Genomic DNA, 18,298 nt, shown 5'->3' with positions numbered 1-18,298 from the left:
GCATTTGTGAGATAAATTATAGACCACAGTCATCAGTCTTTAGAATGGCAACCAAAAATCACATTTCATAGAAAGATATAAAAAGCAATCCAAAAATGTTTTACAGATACAAAAACACATTAGCATTGCTTTCACATTTGATTCATGTGTTACAGGATACATCTACTCTTTTTTATTTTTTATAGTTTGCTAAAACTTCATTTTTACAACATATTTAGTGAGTAGGTTTAGCTAGAATACCAGTAAATGCTCCTAGCATTTATGTTGAGTGATTGTAACTAGAGATGAGCGAATATGTTCAGATCCCTGCTTATTCGTCAAGCTATAACACAGCAAATAAGCTACAGCGGGAACCCGGATACATGGAGCACTCCAGCTAATCAGTGCCGCAGCTGCCTGTGATGCGAATTTGTGACAGTCACATCACATGCATGGAGAGCCATGAGCCCAAGGTGTGGTGCAGTCAGGAGCCCACATTTCACAATCTAATTCCTTTCTCTTAATAGTGTGGCCCAGACACCAGGCCATATTTCTGAATCTAAATGCTTTCTACTAATAGTATGGTCCAGACACCAGACCACATTTCACAATCTAAATCCTTTCTGCTAATAGTGTGGTCCAGCCAGCAGTCAACATTTTTTAACCTAAATATTTTGTGATAATTGTGTGGTCCAGCCAGCAGTATACATTTCAGCATCTAACTCTTTTGTGCTAATTGTGTTGTCCATCCTGGAGTCCACATTTCAGCATATAAATCCTTTGTGCTTATTCTGTGGTCCAGCCACACGATCTCAGCAAATAAATACAGATTGTTAATTTACTAACTTGTGACTGACTTGTGACTGACAGGTGTTGACCTAGGGTTGTGAAATAGGTGGTTAAAAGAAGAGAAGGGCACATCCAACATGAGCGGGAAACCAAGGCCCTGGTGGAATTGGGAATATGCTTGGTATTTGAGGTTTACGTGGGGTAGGCGGTAATATTACTAAAAGCTCTAGTAAACAAACACCAACTTGTCCTATCCAAAGACAACTGATAACTTCTGTTACTGGATGGGTTACTTGATTCCCTTCTTTGGCCTTGTAGATGAGAGCCTGAAAGAGCATGTTCTCCAGTGGATAGCAAGCACTGCATCAAGTGGCCTCTCCTCCTCCTTAACATCACATACAGTGCAGTCTTCAGAGGCGGCACCCCAATTACCCTTGTTTCCCCTCGCATCACAAGTCTCCAACTGCCCAAGTTTCCCAGAGTACAAATAATATAATTGCGCAGCATGGATGCATTGGACCATCATTTCTAGCTTAAATATTGATCAATAACAGGTGTATGGGTAACAGGTGAAGGTCTGGTGCTCTGAAAGCCCTGCCAAACTCAGGCTACACACATAAAGGAAAACAACGTTGGAGTCCAAACATTTCCAGAAATTAGGGGCAGGCAGCAGGAAAAGTGTCATCAATTGACCCACACTAGAAATTTTATAATGGCACAGCTACAGTCTTGTATGGGCCATTTATGAGCCAGGATCTTGTTCAGCATTTTCAGCTTTGAATTTAAGTTCAATTGAAGAGGCGGGTTAGGAACCGGTGTAGGCCTGCTGTGCTGAGAGCCCTGATACCTGTTAAAAATGGAGATAACAGCCCTGAATCTTGATGCTGCTCAGCGACACTCAGGTGACACAAATATCAGCTTTCTAGACTACTATTGTTTAAAAATTGAAGGACAGTAACACAAGTAGTTGACTGAAAGCAAGTGCAGACTTTCCAGTCTGGGAGCCCTACTGCTACAGGCAACACACATGAAGGAGACCCAACTTGGAGTCCAAACATTTTAAAAAAAATAGGGGCAGACACCAATAAAGTGGCATCAATTTCCCCAGAGTAGAAATAGCATAATAGGGCTCTGACATCCCTTTGACTACAGGCAACCCACCAGATAGTGACTCAATCTGGAGTCTCCACATTTTAACAAAACTGTTTGTAACACCAGCAGCAGTAGGAACAGCAGGCACAGTAGCCACAACAAAGGTGTCACAGATTGCAATAACGTGAGATCAATGAGAAACACTAAAAACTACATCTCCCAGTCTACCCAGTCTGCGACTGGAATGCAAAGGTCATCATTGGAGATCCATGACATGTTCATCTTAATGAAAGTTAGATGGTCTACACTTTCAGGGGATAGACGGATGCACTTATCTGTCAGGACACACCAGCAGCACATTATGAGAGAATGCTGTCTGCGGGGCATGACAAAACCTCCAAGGCGAGCTCTGGCTACTCTTCCATTTTTGAAGACCAAAATGCCAAAGGGTCCCAACCTCCCCTGATGGCATTGATATTGAGCCTTAGATACTCCTGCACCATCCTCTCCAGTTCACTACATATGAGACTTGCACTCTGTTCTGCTTGCACTCTGTTCTGCTGGTGCATGGGCTGGTCTAAAAAATGTGTGAAATTACTCACAGAAATTGCTCTGCCACTTACACTGCTGCTGCTAATGACTTTGCATTGACGACTTGACGAAGAGGAATAAGAGGAAGAGGAAGAAGAGGAAGAGAAAGAAGTGGAAAAGAAAAAAGAGGAATAGAAAGAAGAGGAAGAAGAGGAAGAGGAAGAAGAGGAAGAGGAAAAAGAAGTCTCCTTCATATGTGTGACCTGCAGCAGATCAGTAGACCTGCATTTACTTTCAGTCAGCTACCTGTATTACCATCCTTAAATTTTTCCAACATTATTGGTCTACAAAGCTGATATTTGCGCCACTTAAGTGTGGCTGAGCAGAAAAAGAATTTGAGCTATTGCATGAGGTATCAGGACTCACAGTAAACCAGGCTTACACCGGTCCCTCACCTACCTCATCTTAATTTAAACTTAAATTCAAAGCTGTAAATGCTGGCCCAGACCCTGATACCTCATGAATGGTCCAGGGCAGACTGATGCAGTGCCATTATCAAATTTTTACTGTGCGTCAATTGATGCCACTTTTTCTGATGTCTGCTCCTAAGTTTTGGAAATGTTGGACTCCAAGTTGGGTCTCCTTCATGTGTGTTGCCTGAATTTGGCAGGGCTCTCAGAGCACCAGAACTACACATGTCACTCATTCATCTGTTACTGATCAATGTTTAAGCTAAAAAAGCGGGTCCAAGCCTTGTCTCAGTCCATGTCCCAAGCAGCCATGCTGCACAATTATACTATTTGTATTCTAGGTCAATTGATGCCAGTTTTTCTGGTATTTACAAGTAGTCTGAGCTGTTTTGGCAAGTTTTTGCCCCCCCCCCCGGAGATGTTGTCTATGCATTTGGTTTTGCTTCCCATTGAATTCAGTGGGGTTTCGGAAATGTTCACTCAACCGTTTGGCGAACATTGGGATGTTTATTGAACCGAACTGAGCCTTAAAAAGGTTCGCTCAACTCTAGTCAGGAGTTTTAAACTGTACTATAAAGTAAAAACAACAATGTAAAAATGGAAATGGTAAAAATGGCTTTGAGGACTCAGTAATTATTTGCTGTGATGAAAGAAAAGTGTTTGATTCAAGCATCCAACATTACAATGTAATTTACCGATTTTATAAGCTTGGATGTCAAAATGTTTATTGAATACTGATGCTTACCATCCATATCGAGGCGTTGCATAATAATAGCCAACTCGACTTCACTGGGCATGTACCCCAACGATCGCATTGCCATACCAAGTTCTTGTTTTGAAATAAAACCATTTCCATCTCGATCCAGTATTCGAAAGGCTTCACGGATTTCTGTGGTAAAAGAGATTGAAGCTGTTGAAAATATATTAATTTGTACTTTGCGTATCAATAGCTGCGTTATGAAAATATGGACCCTTTCACTGCCGGCATCAGTACCCCAAAAGAGTAGAATGAGGAAAAGCAGGGGTTTGGAAGCCATTTACAAGCATTTCTTTTACAGGAATGAAATAAAATCCCCTAATTAAAGTAATTTGCAACGTTCAAAATAATAATAATAATAATAATAATAATAATAAAGTTTAATAGCTCTTTAAACCAGTCACTTGTTCAAAAAATTGAATGAAATATTTTTCCCTGTCCCTAATGCTAGGGGCGCCCTAGCTATCCATGCTCCCCAGGTTACTTCTGATGGTGAAGATACTGGGGCCACGTACCTTGCTGTACTCCTGAAACACCTCTTATCTGCCCCATCCCACTTCCAGGGAAGTGATGAGGAATAGTGTATGTATGTAAAGACATACAGGGATAACTGAATGTAGCAATCATACAAATATGCCCTCACTGACAACAGAGGGGAACACCAGGTAGAAAAGTTAGAGAAACTAAATAGGAGCGAATGGGTGATTGAACACAGCCGAAACAACTAACAACAGTCACAGAGCAACTCATTCCCCAAACCATCTCTACCGAACACCGAATCCTACACTCCTTCACCAGGCAGTACAAAACTTAACACTGACAATCCTGATTGCCACAGGCAAGAATATATAGGAGATGGAATGGCTGATACTGCACAGCTGAGATCTTCCAAGCAGGAAGCTACAGAGACTACAAGCTAAAAAGTTTAACCCCTGCACTGCTGAAAGAAACCTGCACTTTTTAATATGAAGTGCCTCTATTCAGTGAAGGAGTACCAGAACTCTGATCCGGCTGTCTTCTGGCTCCTCTGTCACGGCAAACCCCAGACAAACAGTTTTTTTGAAAACATTCACTTGTTCTCAGTGAAGGGGAATATTTTTTTAAGCACTGTCCAAAAAGACTATGCAAATCCCTTCACATTCATTGCTAAGTCATCTGAATATTCATTATAACTACTGGCAGATGAATGACAAGCTTGGCCTATAAGGGGCATTCACACATTCTCATGTTTTTCTTCCAATACTATTATAAAATCATGGCAAAAAAGACACATTGCATGGGGCTTCCAGCTCAGAACGTAAACCTTAAAGGGATATTTCCATGTAGAAGATATCATAACATGTAGTAGATATGTAGTATCCATGCTAACATGTAGTAGATAACATAATAATATTAGCAAATACCTCCAATTAGAAATGTAGTACAGTTCTTCGAATTTGCTATGTCACTTTCCCAAAGTAGGTCAATGCAGCAACTTCGGTATCCATGGTTACGACCACAACAGTTAACTAAGGCTGGAGACACACTAGCGATTTTAAACTCGGTCCAATTTTGATGCAGGCGAGTCGGACGAGTGTAATACAAGTGTCATGCGACTGTAATGCGTTTTTTATGCTAATACAATCCAATTTTTCCCACCTAGCATCCGATTTACATCCGAATGCAGTGCAATTGCTATCTGATTGCAATGCGATTTTAACATGAGCTTTTACAAACAGCAATTCTTTATGTCATTTACACATCATTTTCAAACAAAATATTCTTCAAAACACATACACACAAATATATATATATATGATAGACACTGTATATTGTCACTGCATAGACAATTGTCTTCAGATGACCCAAAAGATACAAATCTAAGGGGGTCAGATCAGGAGACCTTGGTGGCCATCAACTGGCCCATGACAACCAATCCACTTTCCAGGAAACTGTTCATGTAGGAATGCTCGGACCTGACACCCATAATGTGGTGGTGCACCATCTTGCTGGAAAAACTCAGGGAACATGCCATCTTCAGTGCATAAAGAGGGCAACGCATCATCATGTAGCAATTTCAGATATCCAGTGGCATTGAGGTTTCCATTGATGAAGATCGTTGTACTCCATATACCACATCATACCATCAATTTTTGTGTTCCAATTTTTGTGTTTCCTGGAAAGTGGATTGGTCACTGTGGGCCAGTTGAATGGTCACCAAGGTCTCCCGGTCTGACCCCCTTAGACTTTTATCTTTGGGGTCATCTGAAGGCAATTGTCTATGCTGTGAAGATACGAGATGTGCAGCATCTGAAATAACGGATACTGGAAGCCTGTGCTAGCATTTCTTCTGCGGTGTTGCTATCAGTGTGTCAAGAGCGGGAGAAGAGGGTTGCATTGACAATACAACACAATGGGCAGCACTTTGAACACATTTTATAAGTGTTCATAAACTTGTAAATAACCCAAGAAAGAAAAAAGTTATATTAAAATCAAGCACACCACTGTTTTTCCTGTGAAATTCTCAATAAGCTTGATGTGTCACATGACCCTCTTCCCATTGAAAAAAATAAAGATGGATCCAAAATGGCCATCTTCAAAATGGCTGCCATGGTCACCACCCATCTCGAAAAGTTTTACCCCTCCCATATACTAATGTGCCACAAACAGGAAGTTGATATGACCAACCATTCCCATTTTATTTAGGTGTATCCACATAAATGGCCAACCCTGTATATATACACTGCTCAAAAAAATAAAGGGAACACTAAAATCCCACATCCTAGATATCACTGAATGAAATATTCCAGTTGTAAATCTTTATTCATTACATAGTGGAATGTTTTGAGAACAATAAAACCTAAAAATTATCAACATAAATCACAACTAATATCCCACGGAGGTCTGGAGTTTGAATGATGCTCAAAATCAAAGTGGAAAATGAAGTTACAGACTGATCCAACTTCAGTGGAAATGCCTCAAGACAAGGAAATGATGCTCAGTAGTGTGTGTGGCCTCCAGATGCTGTGGCCTCCTCAAACACTGTTTGACAATCAATTTCACATGCTGTTGTGCAAATGGAATAGACAACAGATGAAAATTATTGGCAATTATCAAGACACACTCAATAAAGGAGTGGTTCTGCAGGTGTGGACTACAGACCACATCTAAGTACCAATGCTTTTTGGCTGATGTTTTGGTCACTTTTGAATGTTGGTTGTGCTTTCACACTCATGGTAGCATGAGACAGATTCTACAACCCACACAAGTGGCTCAGGCAGTGCAGCTCATCCAGGATGGCACATCAATGGAAGCTGTGGCAAGGTTTGCTGTGTCTGCCAGCGTAGTGTCCAGATGCTGGAGGCACTACCAGGAGACAGGCCAGTACACCAGGAGATGTGGAGGGGGCCGTAGGAGGGCAACAACCCAGCAGCAGGACTGCTACCTCAGCCTTTGTGCAAGGAGGAACAGGAGGAGCACTGTCAGAGTCCTGCAAAATTACCTCCAGCAGGACAAAATTGTGCATGTGTCTGCACAACCAGTTAGAAACCAACTCCATGAGGATGGTCTGAGTGCCCGATGTCCACAGATGGAGGTTGTGCTCACAGCCCAACACCGTGCATGACGCTTGGCATTTGCCACAGAGCACCAGGATTGGTAAATTCGCCACTAGTGCCCTGTGCTCTTCACAGATGAAAGCAGGTTCACACTGAGCACATGTGACAGACGTGACAGAGTCTGGAGACGCCGTGGAGAGCGATCTGCTGGCTGCAACAATCTTCAGCATGACCGGTTTGGCAGTGGGTCAGTAATGGTGTGAGATGGCATTTCTTTGGAGAGCCGCACAGCCCTCCATGTGCTTGCCAGAGGTAGCCTGACTACCATTAGGTACCAAGATGAGATCCTCAGACCCCTTGTGAGACAATATGCTGGTGCGGTTGGCTCTGGGTTCCTCCTAATGCAGGACAATGCTAGACCTCAGGTGGCTGGAGTGTTTCAGCAGTTCCTGCAGGATGAAGGCATTGAAGCTATGGACTGGCCTGCCCGTTCCCCTGACCTGAATCCAATTGAACACATCTAGGACATCATGTCTCACACCATCCACCAACGTCACATTGCACCACAGACTGTCCAGGAGTTGGTGGATACTTTAGTCCAGGTCTGGGAGGCGATCCCTCAGGAGACCATCCGCCGCCTCATTAGGAGCAAGCCCAGGCAATGTAGGGAGGTCATACAGGCACGTGGAGGCCACACACACTACTGAGCATTATTTCCTTGTCTTGAAGCATTTCCACTGAAGTTGAATCAGTCTGTAGCTTCATTTTCCACTTTTAGTTTGAGCATCATTCCAACTCCAGACCTCCGTGGGATATTAGTTGTGATTTACTTTGGAAATTTTGAGGTTTTACTCAACACATTCCACTATTAGTGTTGAGCATTCCGATACCGCAAGTATCGGGTATCGGCCGATATTTGCTGTATCGGAATTCCGATACCGAGATCCGATATTTTTGTGGTATCGGGTATCGGTATCGAAACAACATTAATGTGTAAAATAAAGAATTAAAATAAAAAATATTGCTATACTCACCTCTCCGACGCAGCCTGCACCTTACCGAGGGAACCGGCAGCGTTGTTTGCTTAAAATTCGCGCGTTTCCTTCCTTACGTGAAGTCCCGGCTTGTGATTGGTCGCGTGCCGCCCATGTGGCCGCGACGCAACCAATCACAGCAAGCCGTGATGTAATTTTAGGTCCTTCAGGATTTTAAAATTACGTTCCGGCGTTGTGATTGGTCGCGTCGCGGTCACATGGGCGACGCGACCAATCACAAGCCGTGACGTCACGGGAGGCTGGACACGCGCGCATTTTAAAATGCGCGCGTGTCCAGCCTCCCGTGACGTCACGGCTTGTGATTGGTCGCGTCGCCCATGTGACCGCGACGCGACCAATCACAACGCCGGAACGTAATTTTAAAATCCTGAAGGACCTGAAATTACGTCACGGCTTGCTGTGATTGGTCGCGTCGCGGCCACATGGGCGGCACGCGACCAATCACAAGCCGGGACTTCACGTAAGGAAGGAAACGCGCGAATTTTAAGCAAACAACGCTGCCGGTTCCCTCGGAGAGGTGAGTATAGCAATATTTTTTATTTTAATTCTTTCTTTTACACATTAATATGGATCCCAGGGCCTGAAGGAGAGTTTACTCTCCTTCAGACCCTGGGAACCATCAGGGATACCGTCCGATACTTGAGTCCCATTGACTTGTATTGGTATCGGGTATCGGTATCGGATTGGATCCGATACTTTGCCGGTATCGGCCGATACTTTCCGATGCCGATACTTTCCGATACCGATACTTTCAAGTATCGGACGGTATCGCTCAACACTATCCACTATGTAATGAATAAAGGGATGTGGGATTTTAGTGTCCCCTTTATTTTTTTGAGCAGTGCATATATATATATATATATATATATATATATATATATATACATATAAATATATATATATATATATATAAATACATACACATCTATTCTATGTATATATATCTATTATATCTATTCTATTCTAACCTGTCAGTGTGTTTTTACTATACCTGCATATGAATTGCTGGCTTTTCAAAGAACACCGCTGCATAAAAATTGGATAGCACTCGCACGGTGCGAGTGCTGTGCGATTTTATCTCGCACCCATTGACTTCTATTGCGGGACGTGATCCGATTTCTGATTACAATTGCAGCATGCTGCAATTTTTTTCCAGTCCGATCGCCATCCGATCCGAGCTGGAAAAAAAGGGCAGATGAAGACGCTATCATAGAATGACATTGGTCCAAATTCAATCAGATTTTTTATCGGATTGCATTCGTCCGATTTCATCGTGGGCATGAGCCCTAACTGTCACTATATCAGTGGTTGTAATCAGGGATCCCAAAACTACTGCCACACCCTACATAGGGCAAGAAGCATAGCGAATCAGAAGAACCATACTAGATTTCTAATTTGAGGTATTTGCTAATATTATTATTTTTACTTCTACTACATATTAGGCTAGAATCTTGGAAATGGGAGTACCCCTTTAAGGTTATGTACACAGGTAGCATCATTTGCTCTGCATTATGGTGAATCTACTATTGAAAAAATGTATGTTTACTTTGCAGGTCTTGTTGTAGATTGGCAACACTTTTCTCTCTATGGGCATGTTCATATAGTGCGCTGTTTCTGCTTTTTTCACTCGTTTTTGTCACAGGAAAAAAAGCACAGTGTTTTATAATACCAGCAAAGTGAATGAGATTTCTGAAATCTTATGCACATTCTGCTTATTTCTTCCTAGCAAATTGGAAACTTCAACGCATTTTATCAAATCTGCAACATGCTCTTACCATTCTGTAGGAATTTTAACCCACATGAATGGGGAAAAAAGGCACATAAAAATGCATAAAAAATGCATGTAAAAACGTGGCAAAAAACGCACATATTTTACATACTAATTTTCCTGCCAAAAGGTAAAAAAATAAATTTGCTGCAAATACTAAATGTGTGCACATAGCTTATAAATTGCAAACGGTGAAATTTGCAATGAAGATTAGTGGAATAAACACACAATGGGTTTCAAATCCATACCTCATGTCAATTTTTGTGCAAACATTTTTCTCTACATGCTGTAATATGCTGCAAAACCAACAGCATATTCTCTATGTTGGAAAATACCCTAAAGCGTTCAGTAAGTTAAAAACCTTGAGTGAACTCAAACAAGATATAGTAGAAAGTTTCTTCCTTTTTTATTATGCAGTGCTGAAAAAATGTATTAGACCATTAAAAAAAGTAAATGTTACAAAAATCAATCCTCTCTAATACTCTAATCCCCCTCCTATCCAGTAATTCAGTGGTCTCAGTAGTCACTTATTACTGTCATTCTGGTTTTCATAACACATTCAGGCTTAATTTAAATGCCTGTAGACAACATTTTACTGTTGTTTCTGTTATTAAATTAAAGGATCTGACTGCACAGATTGTGGAGAAAAAAACTTGGGCTGTATCAAGCCCCAATTATACTTCTAAGCTAATTTGTATGTGGATTCAAAGTTTGAATTCTAAGTAATGGCACATTAGATTAATACCTGACTGGAATCATTTGTATTGTAGCTATACAAATTTGTACAAAATTGTTAGGACCCTTGTAATAAAGTAAGAAAAACCAACAATGGCTTATTGCTGGTTGGAGAACTAGAAGTTCCAGTTACTCTGTGAGGCTGCTGTGCGAGTGCTGCCTTTTAAGTGCAGGGCTGCAGATAAGTGCATAGTTAAACACAATATCATAGTTTAACATTAGAGCATAGTTTGGTGTTTTCCATACTAGTTTGCCACAGTTGTTCTGTTTTTAACTGTACTGTTTATCTCCATTTAATTTGCGCTCCATGTACAATGCTACTAGGTCTGCATCTTGTAAGATGTCTGCTGTCATGAATCCCAATGGCTAGGGATAGCACAGGACAAGCAAAGTACAAATATATTATGGACGAGCTCTAGGGTGATGGAACCTGGGCTGACCGCTGCCCTACGCCTGACAAACGCAACCAGGGAGCGTGCCTACGTTGGTTCTAGACGCCACGCACCAGCCTAAGAGCTAACTAGCACTGCAGAGAAAATAAAGACCTCACTTGCCTCCAGCGGAATGAACCCCAAAAGATATAGTTGCCCCCCACATGTATTGACGGTGAAATGAGAGGAAGGCACACACATAGAGATGATATATATAGTTTTAGCAAATTGAGGCCCGCTGTAAACTAGAAAGCAGAACGATACAAAAGGGGACTGAGCGGTCAGCAAAAAAACCCTAATCAAAAAAACCATCCTGAGATTACAAGAACCCATGTGCCAACTCATGGCACATGGGGAGAACCTCAGTCCACTAGAGCTACCAGCTAGCATAGAGACATAATAAGCAAGCTGGACAAAAAACCAAACAACTGAAAATCAGCACTTAGCTTATCCTGAAAGATCTGGGAGCAGGTAGGCAGGAACCAAACAGAGCACATCTGAATACATTGATAGCCGGCAAGGGAAATGACAGAAAGGCCAGGTAAAATAGGAAACACCCAGCCACTGATGGACAGGTGGAAACCAAAGGCCGCAACCCACCAAAGTCACCCAGTACCAGCAGTAACCACCAGAGGGAGCCCACAAACAGAATCCACAACAGTACCCCCCCCCTTGAGGAGGGGTCACCGAACCCTCACGAGAACCCCCAGGGCGATCAGGGTGAGCTCTATGGAAGGCGCGGACCAAATCAGTCGCATGAACATCGGAGGCGACCACCCAGGAATTATCCTCCTGACCATAACCCTTCCACTTAACCAAATGCTGGAGTTTGCGTCTGGAAACACGAGAATCCAAGATCTTCTCAACAACATACTCCAATTCTCCCTCCACCAGCACCGGAGCAGGAGGCTCAACCGAAGGAACAACGGGCACCTCATACCTCCGCAACAACGACCGATGGAACACATTATGAATAGCAAACGATGCTGGGAGATCCAAACGAAAAGACACAGGGTTAAGAATCTCCGAGATCCTATAAGGACCGATGAACCGAGGCTTGAACTTAGGAGAAGAGACCTTCATAGGGACAAAACGAGAAGACAACCACACCAAATCCCCAACCAGAAGTCGGGGACCCACGCGGCGACGGCGATTAGCAAACTGCTGAGTCTTCTCCTGAGATAACTTCAAATTGTCCACCACCTGATTCCAAATCTGATGTAGCCTGTCCACCACCACGTCCACTCCAGGACAATCCAAAGGCTCCACCTGACCAGAGGAAAAACGAGGATGAAACCCTGAATTACAAAAAAAAAGGAGAGACCAACGTGGCCGAACTAGCCCGATTATTAAGAGCAAATTCGGCCAGTGGCAAAAAAGCAACCCAGTCATCTTGATCAGCAGAAACAAAACACCTCAAATAAGTTTCCAAGGTCTGATTAGTTCGCTCCGTCTGGCCATTCGTCTGAGGATGGAATGCAGACGAGAAAGACAAATCAATGCCCATCTTGGCACAAAACGTCCGCCAAAATCTAGACACAAACTGGGATCCCCTGTCAGAAACGATATTCTCCGGAATCCCATGCAAACGAACCACGTTCTGAAAAAATAAAGGGACCAACTCAGAGGAGGAAGGCAACTTAGGCAAGGGCACCAAATGAACCATCTTAGAAAAGCGGTCACACACAACCCAGATAACGGACATTTTCTGTGAAACCGGGAGATCAGAAATAAAATCCATGGAAATGTGCGTCCAAGGCCTCTTCGGGATGGGCAAGGATAACAACAACCCACTGACCCGAGAACAGCAAGGCTTAGCTCGAGCACACACTTCACAAGACTGCACAAAGGTACGCACATCCCTAGACAAGGAAGGCCACCAAAAAGACCTGGCCACCAAGTCTCTAGTACCAAATATTCCAGGATGACCAGCCAACACAGAAGAATGGACCTCGGAGATGACTCTACTGGTCCAATCATCCGGAACAAACAGTCTTTCTGGTGGACAACGATCCGGTTTATCCACCTGAAACTCCTGCAATGCACGTCGCAAGTCTGGGGATACGGCGGACAATATTACCCCATCCCTAAGGATACCAGTAGGCCCAGAGTCTCCAGGAGAGTCAGGCACAAAACTCCTGGAAAGAGCATCTGCCTTCACATTCTTTGAACCTGGCAGGTATGAAACCACGAAATTGAAACGAGAAAAAAACAACGACCAACGAGCCTGTCTAGGATTCAAACGCCTGGCAGACTCAAGGTAAATGAGATTCTTGTGATCAGTCAAGACCACCACACGATGTTTAGCACCCTCAAGCCAATGACGCCACTCCTCAAATGCCCACTTCATGGCCAAAAGCTCCCGATTACCCACATCATAATTGCGCTCGGCGGGCGAGAATTTTCTAGAGAAGAATGCACATGGCTTCATCACCGAGCCATTAGAACTTCTCTGTGACAAAACCGCCCCCGCTCCAATCTCGGAAGCATCAACCTCAACCTGAAAAGGAAGTGAAACATCTGGTTGACACAACACAGGAGCAGAAGAAAACCGGCGCTTAAGTTCCTGAAAGGCCTCCACGGCCGCAGGAGACCAATCAGCAACATCAGCACCCTTTTTAGTCAAATCAGTCAAAGGTTTAACAATACTGGAAAAATTAGCAATGAACCGACGATTAAAATTAGCAAACCCCAAGAACTTCTGAAGGCTCTTAACAGATGTAGGTTGTGTCCAGTCACAAATCGCCTGAACCTTGACGGGATCCATCTCAATAGTAGAAGGAGAAAAAATGTACCCCAAAAAAGAAATCTTCTGGACTTCGAAGAGACACTTTGAGCCCTTCACAAACAGAGAATTGGCCCGCAGAACCTGAAACACCTTCCTGACCTGTAGAACATGAGACTCCCAGTCATCAGAAAACACCAAAATATCATCCAAATACACAATCAAAAACTTATCCAGATATTCACGGAAAATATTGTGCATAAAGGACTGAAAGACTGACGGAGCATTGGAGAGTCCAAAAGGCATTACCAAATACTCAAAATGGCCCTCAGGCGTATTAAATGCGGTTTTCCACTCATCACCCTGTTTTATCCGCACCAGATTATACGCACCGCGAAGATCTATCTTAGTGAACCACCTAGCCCCCTTAATGCGAGCAAACAAATCAGTCAATAATGGCAATGGATACTGATACTTGACTGTAATCTTATTCAGAAGGCGATAATCTATACAAGGCCTCAGGGAACCATCTTTTTTTGCCACAAAAAAAAAACCTGCTCCCAGAGGAGACGAAGATGGACGAATATGTCCCTTTTCCAAGGACTCCTTAATATAATTCCGCATAGCAGTATGCTCTGGCAGTGACAGATTAAATAAACGACCCTTAGGGAACTTACTGCCAGGAATCAATTCTATAGCACAGTCACAATCTCTATGCGGAGGGAGCGAATTGAGCTTAGGCTCCTCAAAAACATCCCTATAGTCAGACAAAAACGCAGGGATCTCAGAAGGAGTAGATGAAGCGATTGAAATCGGAGGTGCATCATCATGAACCCCCTGACATCCCCAGCTTAACACAGACATTGTTTTCCAGTCCAGGACAGGATTATGAGTTTGTAACCATGGCAGACCAAGCACTAGTACATCATGTAAATTATAAAGTGCAAGGAAGCGAATCACCTCCTGATGAACGGGAGTCATGCGCATGGTCACTTGTGTCCAATACTGCGGTTTATTCATAGCCAATGGTGTAGAGTCAATTCCCTTCAGAGGAATAGGAACTTCCAGAGGTTCCAGACTAAAACCGCAGCGTTTAGCAAATGACCAATCCATAAGACTCAGGGCAGCGCCCGAATCCACATAGGCATCGACGGAAATGGAAGACAGTGAAAAAATCAGAGTCACAGACAAAATGAACTTAGGCTGCAGAGTACCAATGGCAAAAGATTTATCAACCCTTTTTGTGCGTTTAGAGCATGCTGATATAACATGAGCTGAATCACCACAATAGAAACACAATCCATTTTTCCGCCTATAATTTTGCCGTTCACTTCTGGACTGAATTCTATCACATTGCATAGTCTCAGGTGCCTGTTCAGAAGACACCGCCAACTGGTGCACGGGTTTGCGCTCCCGTAAACGCCGATCAATCTGAATGGCCATAGCCATAGACTCATTCAGACCTGTAGGCGTAGGGAACCCCACCATAATATCCTTAATGGCCTCAGAAAGACCATTTCTGAAGTTTGCAGCCAGGGCGCACTCATTCCACTGAGTAAGCACCGACCATTTCCGAAACTTCTGACAATATATCTCCGCTTCATCATGCCCCTGAGAGAGGGCTAATAAAGCCTTTTCAGCCTGAATCTCCAGGTTAGGTTCTTCATAGAGCAATCCCAATGCCAGAAAAAACGCATCCACACTGAGCAATGCAGGATCCCCTGGTGCCAATGCAAATGCCCAATTCTGAGGGTCGCCCCGCAGGAAAGATATTACAATCTTGACCTGTTGAGCAGGGTCTCCAGAGGAGCGAGATTTTAAAGAAAGAAACAATTTACAATTGTTCCTGAAATTCAGGAAGGTAGATCTATCTCCAGAAAAGAACTCTGGAATAGGAATTCTAGGTTCAGACATGGGAGTGTGAACAACAAAATCCTGTATGTTTTGAACTTTTGCCGCGAGATTACTCAGGCTGGAAGCCAAACTCTGGACATCCATGTTAAACAGCTAAGATCAGAGCCATTCAAGGGTTAAGAGGAGGTAAGAAGCAGCTAGACAGCAATTAAGGGCTAGGCAGCAAAACTCTGAAGGGGAAAAAAAAAAAAAAAAATTTCCCTTAAACACTTCTCTATCTCCTGCTTCAGCCCAAACAATTAACACTTTGTGGGCCGGCTATACTGTCATGAATCCCAATGGCTAGGGATAGCACAGGACAAGCAAAGTACAAATATATTACGGACGAGCTCTAGGGTGATGGAACCTGGGCTGACCGCTGCCCTACGCCTGACAAACGCAACTAGAGATAGCCAGGGAGCGTGCCTACGTTGGTTCTAGACGCCACGCACCAGCCTAAGAGCTAACTAGCACTGCAGAGAAAATAAAGACCTCACTTGCCTCCAGCGGAATGAACCCCAAAAGATATAGTTGCCCCCCACATGTATTGACGGTGAAATGAGAGGAAGGCACACACATAGAGATGATATATATAGTTTTAGCAAATTGAGGCCCGCTGTAAACTAGAAAGCAGAACGATACAAAAGGGGACTGAGCGGTCAGCAAAAAACCCTAATCAAAAAAACCATCCTGAGATTACAAGAACCCATGTGCCAACTCATGGCACATGGGGAGAACCTCAGTCCACTAGAGCTACCAGCTAGCATAGAGACATAATAAGCAAGCTGGACAAAAAACCAAACAACTGAAAATCAGCACTTAGCTTATCCTGAAAGATCTGGGAGCAGGTAGGCAGGAACCAAACAGAGCACATCTGAATACATTGATAGCCGGCAAGGGAAATGACAGAAAGGCCAGGTAAAATAGGAAACACCCAGCCACTGATGGACAGGTGGAAACCAAAGGCCGCAACCCACCAAAGTCACCCAGTACCAGCAGTAACCACCAGAGGGAGCCCACAAACAGAATCCACAACAGTCTGCATACCTTGAACAGCCGTTTGAGGGTGAATATGTCTGCGCTCGATGTCAGCATGTTACATGTTTGGAAGCCCAGGTAATGGATCTAAAAGCACAGCTTGCAACACTCAGGAGCATTGCAAAACTGGAGAGAAGTTTAGAGCTCACTGAACATGCGCTGGCTGCGGTCAGTGATACGGAGGAGGGTGGACATGGGGAAGATCAGGACCCAGAGATAGGTAAAATTAGTCGTAGGGGAAAAAGTGACAGGGAGTCTAGTCCTGATCTGGCACAACCTAGTACATAAGCCTGTTTGCCTGATATTAGGAATGCAAGCCAGGACTAGGATTACTACAGCAGGATGTTGCTCCTAGCAACCAGGAGAACAACTGCTGTAGGAAGGAGGGAAACAGGAGTGCAGCAAAGTCCAGAAAAATGCTGGTGGTAGGGAACTCTATAATTAGGCGGACACACAGGATCATCAGCCACCGAGACCATGAATGTCAAACAGAGTGCTTTATACCGGGTGCTCAGGTTCGGCATATTGATGGTCAGATAGACAGATAAGAGGGAGGTGAAAGGTTATTAAACATTGTTACATGGAAATAGAAGAGAAGCTGAAGGCCAGGACCTCCAAGTTGGTGTTTTTAGAAATATTGCATCACTAGAAAGACAGACGAAGTTTATGGAGATAAATAGAGTAAGTGGCTTAGAATTTGGTGCAAGAAGGAAGACTTTGGGTTCATGGAGAACTGGGTCAACTTTGCAATTTGGGTACAGATAATCTAATATGACAATTTAGCAGGGGCAATAATCTTCACTACTACGCATTTGGAGTGTGTCAGGAAGGTGATTTTAAAAAAAATCACAATTTTCTGTTGCTCTAAAACAGTGTATCTTTATCTAAGAGATAATCGTATGTGACAATTTATCAGGGGCAATAATCTTCATTACTCCACATCTGCAGTGAGTCAGCAAGCCGATTAAAAAAAAAACATAATTTTCTATTGTTCTAAAAAATAGCATATCTTTGTCTAGCAGTTGTGCGACTGGCGCAATCTGGGTAGAGATAATCATACGTGACAATTTAGTAGGGGCATTAATCTTCATTACTCCGCATTTGGAGTGTGAGAGCAAGACAATCTCCAAAAAAATAGCCACGCATTGCTAGATACAGTGAATTTGTACATAAGACCTTTGTAAGGTTATTTGTGAAAAATAAAGCCAGTATTTTTTGGTTTCACAAGCATAATGCATTCAAGATGCGAAAGGGTGACATTAAGGGATGTGAAGGTGGTGGTGCCTGCCAAGGCTATTTGACAGATCAGAAGGTGAGTGTATCTCTTTATAGATTCCTGTGAAAATTTGGTCAGCATGCTACACCACTAATGAACCCAGACAAGTGCGAGGATGTTGTGGGTTGGATGGCAGACAAAATCTCTAGTGTGTTGACAAGCAGCACCACGAAGTCTTCCACATGGTCCAGTCTCGGTAGCCAAAAGGCAGAGCCTCTGAATC

The 18,298-nt window shown here is 43.3% G+C and overlaps 1 protein-coding gene across 2 annotated transcripts in view; it reads right to left on the bottom strand.

Annotated features, from left to right (window-relative positions):
- CALN1 (calneuron 1) overlaps positions 1–18,298 on the bottom strand; it is a 751,910-nt gene that overhangs the window by 386,317 nt on the left and 347,295 nt on the right. For both annotated transcript variants that reach the window (XM_077296429.1, XM_077296428.1), the window contains exon 3: positions 3,607–3,750. In XM_077296429.1, the coding sequence (XP_077152544.1) occupies positions 3,607–3,750 (144 nt within the window). The remainder of the gene's footprint in view (positions 1–3,606; positions 3,751–18,298) is intronic.

This window comes from Ranitomeya variabilis, chromosome 3, assembly GCF_051348905.1.
Source record: "Ranitomeya variabilis isolate aRanVar5 chromosome 3, aRanVar5.hap1, whole genome shotgun sequence".
NCBI classification, from domain to species: domain Eukaryota; kingdom Metazoa; phylum Chordata; class Amphibia; order Anura; family Dendrobatidae; genus Ranitomeya; species Ranitomeya variabilis.
The sequence above is the reverse complement of the archived record's forward strand: the minus strand, read 5'-3'. Positions and strand labels throughout refer to the sequence as shown.